Source organism: Sprattus sprattus (genome assembly GCF_963457725.1).
Source record: "Sprattus sprattus genome assembly, chromosome: 5".
Classification (NCBI taxonomy): Eukaryota; Metazoa; Chordata; class Actinopteri; order Clupeiformes; family Clupeidae; genus Sprattus; species Sprattus sprattus.
This window is the reverse complement of record NC_137924.1, coordinates 41,014,637-41,024,789: the sequence shown is the minus strand read 5'-3', so window position 1 is coordinate 41,024,789 and position 10,153 is coordinate 41,014,637. Positions and strand designations below refer to the sequence as shown.

At 45.4% G+C, this 10,153-nt stretch overlaps 1 protein-coding gene across 1 annotated transcript; it reads left to right on the top strand.

The window, feature by feature from the left end:
• Window positions 1-5,583: 5,583 nt before the first annotated feature.
• Window positions 5,584-8,444, top strand: cnga1b (cyclic nucleotide gated channel subunit alpha 1b; the record flags this gene model as incomplete). Its single annotated transcript, XM_080839840.1, has 5 exons — window positions 5,584-5,633; window positions 5,933-6,049; window positions 6,351-6,455; window positions 6,609-6,715; window positions 7,036-8,444. Exons 3-5 carry the CDS (start codon window positions 6,388-6,390, stop codon window positions 8,442-8,444), a joined length of 1,584 nt encoding a protein of 527 aa, XP_080695966.1. The 5' UTR covers window positions 5,584-5,633; window positions 5,933-6,049; window positions 6,351-6,387.
• Between the last annotated feature and the right edge of the window lie 1,709 nt (window positions 8,445-10,153).

Here is a 10,153-nt window from a genome sequence, read left to right as displayed (position 1 = left end):
GGCACCCAGTAGAGCCTGAGGGAGTAAGTCACAGTTTTCCCTCTCCTGGACGGGGCTGGGATTTCCCCACAAGCTCGGGACACGAGAAGCGGAAATGGTCAGGACCTCCACAGTAGAGGCAACGTCTCCCCTTCATCCTACGTTTCTGTTCAGCCTGAGAAAAGCCGGTTCCTCAGGAAAATGGGGCTCTCTATGGGACTCTCAAGTCCACTGTAGCGGGCTGAAGGCTGAGGCAGTAGTTCCGGAACTGGAGCGACCATCTGGTTGCTTTTCACGACGCCCCTCTCGCAGACGGTTGTCGAGACGGATTGTCTGGTCAATCAGGGACTCCAGGTCCGAGACCGGATCTTTAGCTGCCAACACGTCCTTGATAGAACTAGAGAGACCATGCTCGAACGCCGCCAACAGGGCCTCCATGTTCCACCCACTCACTGCTGCCAAGGTGCGGAGCAGAACAGCATACTCCGCGACACTAGACCTGCCTTGACGCAGGTGGAGCAGTCTAATGGCAGCATCTCTGCCCCCAACTGGATGATCGAAAACCAGGCGCATCTTGTCCGTGAAGGTCTTATAGTCATCACAGGAAGGGCCCTGACGCTCCCAAATGGCAGCAGCCCATTTCAGGGCTTTTCCGGTCAGGAGAGTGATTATGTAGGCAATGCGTGAGCGATCAGTAGGGAAGATGGAGGCTTGGAGCTCAAAGGTGAAAGAGCACTTGGTCAAGAATGCCCGGCAGTCCTCGGGGTTGCCGTCATACCTCTCAGGAGCAGGGAGTTGCAGTTCCCACACAGGCTGGTTTGGAGACGGACGTGGCTCTCGTGCGGGAGCTCTAGAGGAAGACTGTGGTGGCAGGTGGGCAAGAAGGTCGTGTAGAGCCTGTTGTTGGCAGGCAAGGGCAGCCTCAAGGCTGGTCAGGCGAGACTCATGATGGGATACAGTGGCTTCAAGGCTGGCCACTGCAGCGTAGAGCTGTTCGGTTGATGTTGCTGCCCGTGGAGTCGGAGACGACTGGGAATCACTTTTCTCTGCTGAGTCTGGTTCCATGGCTCAGTCTTGCTTTTAGGTTCACCCGGTATGCGAACTTGGGTCTCCCGTGTAGCAGGCGGGATGCCTACCACTAAGCCACGTGAAGGTGGTTGAGACTTGTGACAAGGACAAGTTCAGCTAGTTTAGTTCCAATAATAGTCTTTACTTGAATCAAAGAAAAGTATCCAAAAAACACCAGGGTAAGAAATCGGAGTACTTCTAGACAGTAAAAGTCAGTCTAGGCAGTTTGACAGTCGCAAACAAAAAGTATTCACTAGGTGAACAAAAGGTTCTCTAAGAAAATAATCAAAAGTAGGGTATAAGGTTCTCTGGCGAAAGACTCACAAGCTCAGCTCACACAACATGGTCACAGGGTGTCAAATCAAGACTGAGCAAAACACAAAAGATCAGGCGGCTTATAAAGGCAAACAAACAAGGCTCAGGTGAACACAATGATACAATGAAGACAAGATCAAACATGTGACAAGCAAATGGGGATACTTAGGGCCACACATGGTCAAAAGGGGTACAGACTGCTGCTGTACATACTACCCACAGACTTGCCTTACAAACACCATCATCCGCACAGTTGCCGATGGTAAAGGCTACGTCAGTTTGTGTATTTTGGAGATGTTGTGCTCCATCACGAAACTCAATCAGAAATAGCCTAGGTGGCTAGTGGGAATGACCATTGGCTTTATCTGTCCTTCATATGACATCAAAATGAATTTGAGCATGTTTGAACACAAAAATCGTGCCTAAACAACTTGTATAATGTACCTTTTTTGTCTCCTGTGGAAGATTATGGAGTTTCTCCTATTAAATAATATGCAGTTAAAAGGATTTTTGTTAATTCTTCCTGTAGTATCCCACAGTGCTTCACACCACTTCTGAAGCGACTTCATGAGGTACAACCAGGAGGGCCTCCTGTCTTCATTGGAAGAGTCAGCCATCATCAGTAGAGGCTCTCCAGGCACCATGACTGTCAACGTCTGGACTTTGGCTTCTCCATCTTGCATACATTAAAGGCCATCTTGTGTTGGCCCTTTTTCTTTCAGTGGAGATTGTGCAGTTTTGTTTTCTGCAAGCTGTCTAGAAACTTCTTTCCTAACCCATTTCCCGTAGTGTTTACCAGACACTTCATACAGTACAGTATACACCCTCCCTCATAACACAGTTGTGTCTGACTAAATGTAATTGACTGACTTGTTTTTAACTGGTAGTGGCTAATAGGGCACTATAATGGTAAAGTACTTGTGGCATTTCACTGGTCCCCTTCCTTCTATTTTAGAAACCACCCACTCTATGATTTCTGACTAGAAGGGAATAGCCACGACAGATGAAGGGTTTTGAATTGCAAAGTCTATATACACAGAGCTGCAATCTTTGCCCTTTTGTGCAAAAATAACTCATAATGTTCTCTTTGCTTTGCCTTAACTGTATGTGTCATCATCAATGAAATAGAACCAGGCTTGTATGCTGTCTAAGCAGAAACGTTTGTGCTACACACACAGAGCCATTTACAGATGCTCGATACCAGGCACTGTCCTACACATTGAATGTATAGGTATCTATACCAGGCACTGTCCTACACATTGAATGTATAGGTATCTATACCAGGCACTGTCCCTCACATTGAATGTATAGGTATCAATACCAGGTAGTGGTCTACACATTGAATTGTTTCAGTATTTATTTTAACATCATGAACTGTCTCAGCTTCATGGGAAGATTAGAGTTCCATTTCATAAACAGTAACAACTTATTTAATGAACAAGCACAGTGTAACATTTGTGACCAAGTCCACTATGTGGAATTTTCTGTTATAAGAATATGTGTATCTCAAAATGTATATAACACACAGCCATGTTTAATCTAACAGTTAAATCTAACATTTTAATATGTGAAACTTACAATAGAGGACTAAATTAATCTTGTGTTGACTTTTAATGTTAACATTTCACACTTTACTACAGAGTGCGTTTGTTATTTGTAAAACTGTAACAGTAGCTCTAGTAGTCCCTGTTCTTGTATATTGCAAACAGTCATTGTGCCAATCAGTATGTTGTGTGTTGGTGTGCGTGTGTGTGGTATGTGTTTAACTGCAGGAGTGTGTGTGTAATAGGCTTAGGGTTTGGATGTATTAGACAGAGAGCTGACGGGGCAAGAGAGAGCCTAATCTGCTGTTACCCTCTATCCTCAAGGTGAGCACTCATACACCCCAACTCATCATGGACATACACACACACACACACACACACACACACACACACACACACACACACACACACACACACACACACACACACACACACACACACACACACACACACACACACACACACACACACACACACACACAAACTCGGTCAAACCTTCTATGAGCATAATTGCTATTATTAATTTCATATATACAAGCTAACCTCTGAAAGTCAATCCTCTTCTTCTCTCGTAGCACACTGCAGGAAAGTATCTATTTGTGTTTGTGTGGTTATGTGATAGAAACAGGCGCGAATGAATGAGTGAGCTAGAGAGGTGTGTGTTTGCTCGAGGAGGTCTGTGAGCAGGACAGGACGAAGAGGGCAGGAGGAGGCGAGTGAAGAGGCGAGTAAGTCATCTCACTGACCCCGATCTCTTTTGTCCAGGAACCCGCTGTGAGGGACCGCCCCCTTCACCCAGGGACAGGACTGATTAGATCAGTAACAAATCTCATCCATATTCATCAACAGTGTGTGTGTGTGTGTGTGTGTGTGTGTGTGTGTGTGTGTGTGTGTGTGTGTGTGTGTGTGTGTGTGTGTGTCTGTGTGTGTGTCTGTGTGTGTGTGTCTGTGTGTGTGTGTGTGTGTGTGTCTGTGTGCATGTGACTGGGTGTCTGTCATCTACAGCCTTTCTGTCCATCTCACTAATTCTAACGCTTTCCTGGTGGCCATGCAGAATACACTGTGAAATGAACCTTACTTCCTGGTCTTTTTTTTTTTAACCGCATCACCTCTGTGTGTTGGACAGAGTATGCCCGTGGGTGGAAGTAATTTCAAAATGCCGTGACGGATATCGGTGAAGAAGAGAACATGTTTGTGTCATTGCGCTCCATGGAATTAGATTAGCACTCGGTAAGTAACACTCTACATGATTAGCATCAAAGCAAATCTACATTCTATATTGTGTGAAGTCTCTCCCTGTGTCTCAACACTGTGTGGAATTGTTTCATTTCCAAGACTTCCAATACTTTTATATTGTTTGTGTTTCATCTCAAATTGGCTCCACAGGTGGTCAAGCAGTAGCACAGAGAACGGATTTATTGTCTCTGATTACGGCACAATTTACAATACAACCATGCCTTCATGTCAGTTAAAAAGGCAGCATTATGTATTTCCAGAGATGAGAATTTCTGTTGTGTGAGTTGTTCTGTGTTAGCAGATGTCCAGAGACAGTGGTTAGTCTCAATGGCATCTTCACAGATAACATCTTGCCAAGATGTTGTAACACCTGTAGTGGTTAGTGTCATCTCTGTTAATTTCATTGTGTAGATTTAATTCATTCTTTTAAAAAGTTTAAGTTCCACAAACAGAGGTCAGATGGGCTTTGGGAGGAAGTGGACTATGGGTAATGTGTAATATCACCGCCCTCATTTCCCTAATACCACAGAGGTTAATGTGACTGACAGGCAGTTCAGGCAATCAGCAGCCATGTCCTCAAGGGTGACACCGCAGGACCCGGCTCTAGTCCCGCCTCCAGGGACTGTTCTGGAGCGGATAGAGGAGGCCTCTGAGGACTCCCAGCATACCACGTGAGCATTATGGGATGTCCAGCTGTCCCATACCCCAATCAATTAACAGCATCAATGATTTAATTCTTAGGAATGGATGTTGGCATGGGTTCATGATTATATTTATGCTATTTTGTAATGATTGGTATTCAATACTGGTTCAGGCACTGTTTTTCTCCTCAGAGACCAACCAGTGTCCACTGCAGGACTCTTTAACATCAATTATAACAACAACAATGAAGAGTAAGTCAACACACACACGCGCCTGCACACACACACCACACACACACCACACACACACACACACACACACACACACACACACACACACACAAACACACACACACACACACACACAAGCGCGCGTGCACACACACACACACACACACACACACACACACACACACACACACACACACACACACACACCCACAGGTACCTCCTGACTCTACAAATATACTGGCCACAGTACAGCAAGACGCAGATGGTCATTCTATGCAACATAGATGATAAAAGATACATTATAATTATACAGCTTTGCACAGCATACATTGCCACAGACAGCAAAAGTTAGATGAGAACATGCAAGACTGCACCAGAAATAGAGCTCCAGTTTATCAACCAACAACAGCACACATGGAGCCAGCATTCAGGGATTCACTCTAGTCCCAAACCTCCAAAACTGCAGTGTGAGGTTCTCTAACTTGCCTTGGCTTGTCTGGCTGTCAAAGGGACCTGGCCCGCTCTTATTTTCTGCTCTTTTGTTTTATGTATGCCCGTTCAGAGAAGAGAAGGAGAAAAAGAAGAAAGAGAAAAAGGAGAAGAAAGAAAAAAAGGAAAAGTAAGAAATGTGGTTCCCGTGCAAGCCACAAGAGGGCGCAATGAAGAAGTGACGTGCTGAGATTCTTGGATAGAAGCTTTTGAGCTGCCTGCTCCCTATGAGGACACAACCAGTTATCCCAAAACCAAAATCCTAAATTCTATCTTAACTCCACAATGTTTAAAATATGGTTTGAACATATTTTGTACAATAAATTCAGTGACTTGTTCATTGAGGCAATAATAGTGAAATAGGTACTCAACCTAAAAAGCATTCTAGTTCACAGCATTGTCTATACAATACACTGCTTTTACTTTCAGAAAAAAAGAGAAAAAAGCTAAAAAAGAGCAGAAGCAGAAGGAGAAAGAGGAGAAGGAGAAAGAGAAAGAAAAAGAGAAGGAAAAAGAAAAACAGAAGGAGAAAGAAAAATTAGAGGCGTAAGTATTTAATGCTATCAATACTATAAATAAGTCAAACAGGATATACTTAATTTGTTTTATTTAGACTCTAACTGTGTGTGTGTGTGCGTGCGTGCGTGCGTGCGCGTGTGCGTGCGTGCGTGCGTGCGTGCGTCTGTCTGTGTGTCTGTCTTCCTGTCTGTCTGTGTGTCTGTGTGTCTGTCTCTCTGTCTGTCTGTGTGTCTGTCTGTCTGTCTGTGTGTCTGTCTGTCTGTCTGTCTGTCTGTCTGTCTGTGCGTGAGTGTGTGCGTGATTGTGTGTCTGTGAATTGCTTTTGTAGACCCAAAGAAGTATATGTTGTGGACCCAGCAGGAAACATGTACTACAACTGGCTCTTTGTCATCACAGTGCCTGTCATGTACAATTGGACAATCATAATCGCCAGGTTAGAACAAACAAACACACACTATTTGCGTACAAGGAAATAAGGGTGTAAGGACATTGCGATTGTTTGTCAAAGTTGAGTTTATATCTCCTTTTATGTGTGTGTGTGTGTGTGTGTGTGTGTGTGTCTGTGGGTGTGTGTATGCCTGTCCAGGGCATGTATGGAAGAGATGCAAGAGGACTATTTGATATCCTGGTTTATCTTCGACTTTGCGGCTGATGTCGTTTACCTGGCTGATATGGCGTTCCGCACTCGCACAGGTGAGCAGCTACGCAACTGAGGCAGATGGGCCTTTTGTTTGCTCTTTAATTTCACATCTAATTTTTATATCATGTATCAGCATCTGTATGTGAGTGTTTCTGTGTATGCATGTGTGTTTATCCTCTATGCTTTTACATATTTGTATTTGTATTTGTGTGTGTGTGTGTGTGGGTGTTTGTGTATATGCATGTGTTTTTGTATGTACCTGCATACATACTCAAATGTGTGTGTGTGTGTGTGTGTGTGTATATGTGTGTGTGTGTGCGTGTGTGTATGTGAGTATGTGTGTGTGTGTGTGTGTGTGTGTGTGTGTGTGCAGGTTACCTAGAGCAGGGGTTGTTGGTGAAGGACGAGAAGAAGCTGAGGGAGCGGTACACGAAGAGCCTCCAGTTCAAACTGGACCTGATCTCCATGATCCCCACCGACATCTTCTACTTGGTCTTTGGCCTCCGCTATCCCGAGATCCGTATGAATAAGCTGTTCCGCGTAGGCCGCATGTTTGAGTTCTTCGAGCGCACAGAGACCCGAACCAACTTCCCCAATTTGTTCCGCATCTCAAACCTTGTCATGTACATCCTTATCATTATCCACTGGAATGCCTGCTTGTACTACTCCGTCTCGAAGTGGATCGGATTCGGAAACGATGGCTTTGTCTACCCGGACACCTCGGATCCCGAGTTTGCCAGGCTCGTCCGGAAGTACGCCTACAGCATGTACTGGTCCACACTGACCCTCACCACCATTGGCGAAACGCCCCCTCCCGTCAAGAACTCTGAGTACTTCTTTGTCGTGACAGATTTCCTGGTGGGTGTGTTGATTTTCGCTACCATCGTCGGTAACGTGGGCTCCATGATCACCAACATGAACCAGGCGAGAGCTGACTTCCAGGCCCGCATCGACGCCATCAAGCAGTACATGGCCTTCCGCAAGGTCTCCAAAGACCTGGAGCAGCGTGTGGTTAAGTGGTTTGACTACCTGTGGACCAACAAGAAGGCCGTGGATGAGCGTGAGGTGCTTAAGTACCTGCCCGATAAGCTGAGGGCCGAGATTGCCATCAACGTGCATCTGGACACACTGAAGAAGGTGCGTATCTTTGCCGACTGCGAGGCAGGCTTGCTGGTGGAACTGGTGCTGAAGCTAGAGCCTCAAGTCTACAGCCCTGGAGATTACATCTGCAAGAAGGGCGATATCGGCCGAGAAATGTACATCATAAAGGAGGGAAAACTGGCGGTGGTGGCCGACGACGGAATCAAGCAGTTTGTCGTCCTGAGTGACGGCAGCTACTTCGGCGAGATCAGCATCCTCGCCATCAAGGGCAGCAGGGCCGGCAACCGCAGGACCGCCAACATCCGCAGCATCGGCTACTCTGACCTCTTCTGCCTGTCCAAGGACAATCTGATGGAGGCGCTCACCGAGTACCCTGACGCAAAGGCCATGCTTGAGGAGAAAGGCCGGCAGATCCTGCTCAAGGACAACCTGCTGGACCTGGAGGTGGCCGCCCAGGGCCCCGACCCCAAGGACATGGAGGAGAAGGTCATCCACATGGGGGGGTCCCTGGACCAGCTCCAGATGCGCTTCGCCCGCCTGCTGGCTGAGCACGAGGCCACCGAGGGCAAGCTGAAGAAACGCGTCACGCGCCTGGAGAGGAAGATGGCCGTCAGTGCCGGCGTGGTGTTCTCCACCGAGATGGCGGAGCCAGAGAAGAAAGAGGAGGCCAAGAAGGACTAGGAGGGAGAGATGGGGAGAAAAGGGGGAAAGTGAGAGACGAGAAGAAGACAGCGGAGAAGGACAGTTGGGAGACATTGGACGAGGGGGACCAGGAGCCACGCAGGGGACACAGAGCCCTACTCCTGACAGACTTTCACAGCAGGGGCAGGACTGTGGGGGAGAGCGATAGAAGTGAGCTTGCTGGTCCCTCAAACTGATAACCTTCCATCCTGACATTGTTGTGAATCAGAGACCAGGCTGTGATCCCGTGGTATCCGGAAATGCACACTGGTGTTTGTGGTAAAGAAAAGCTTTGTAGTGTTTGAAGATCTCTTTTGCGCAGAACAAAAGTATGACATTGATCACAACAACCATCCTGAAACAGGGGAGACACATTCTTTATGCAATATTCCCAGGTGGAAAGTAGAAAACCAGTATTTTGACAGAAATTAAGGTTAAACAGTTTCCTCTACATCGCTGTTCTCTTTCTGGCTACAAGAATGTCATGTGGGAAATGTTTTCCACAATTCCTTTTCTCTCCTGTGAGGTTTCTCAACCTCTTCAGAGAGGAATCCTCAGTTGAATTGCTGAGAATTGCTCAGAACAATCATTTCAACCAAACATAAAGTACACAACATTGCGGTAGATGCAGCAAAGTATTCTGGATTCTAGTGTTAAATTCCAAAAGCATTATCCCAGCTGTCTCAAAGACAAGGCTTTCAAATGCATAGGTGACCTTTGTAAAGTGCTTTTGTACACATATAATTTATCTTCACTGCTGCAGCTGTTGCTCTTTCACAGTGCACCATTCTCTCTTTTTTTGTATTAAATGTGTGTTTTTAATTTGGACAGTCAGAAATTATAATTAATTAAACATGGGATATGTGGCAGAATGTGCTTAAACTGTAAAAAGCTCTAGTTTCAGTGAATGTGTAAATTTACTCGATTTGAGATTATTATTAAACCAGTTAATAAATTACCCCTTTCCTACCTGTGGAGTTTGTGTCTACCAGAAATATAACACACAATCATGTTTGTTTGTTTTTTCTTTATCATGAACCACTTCACTTTGATCATTTTTGGAGAGAAAATAGATATAAGGGGAGAATTATATAATTATATAAGAAAATCATCTAAAAAAGTTTTTTTTTTTTTTTTACAGTGGATGTCTGTGCAATGTGCTGAAGTCATAAGCATAAATGATTGACAATTTTGAAATGAAAACACTTTCCCTATGCAGAACCACTAGGGCGCGCTGTAAAACAAAGTGATCTTGAATCATAAACACCAACACTTGCCTGTCCCCTCTGGTCAGATACAAAGAACGCACACATCGTCTGCTTAAATCGGGCATGTCAGGTTTTCAACTTTTCTTTTTTTCCTTAGCGGTATATCATTTTTTACAAATATTCCCGCCAACAATTGGATTTCTGTTTTACAACATGAACTTATTGAAGACTGCAGTAACTCGCAGTGGAGGGGTCAAACGCTGAAACAGGGGGCTCTATTTAGTACAGTAGACAGACGAAGAAGTGAACTGCTGCTCCTCTCTTTTTTTAGTTCCAAGTTCACTGGTGACACGTTGCTGAACTAATCCACATAAGGCGAGTGGGAGATGTAGTTTTTTTTTCGAAACCTTGCTAGAGATGTGCTTGACGACATGGAGTTGCAAATATTCAGATACTGTTATTCCCAGTATGCACCTCAAACGGGACTATCTGCGCATGCCC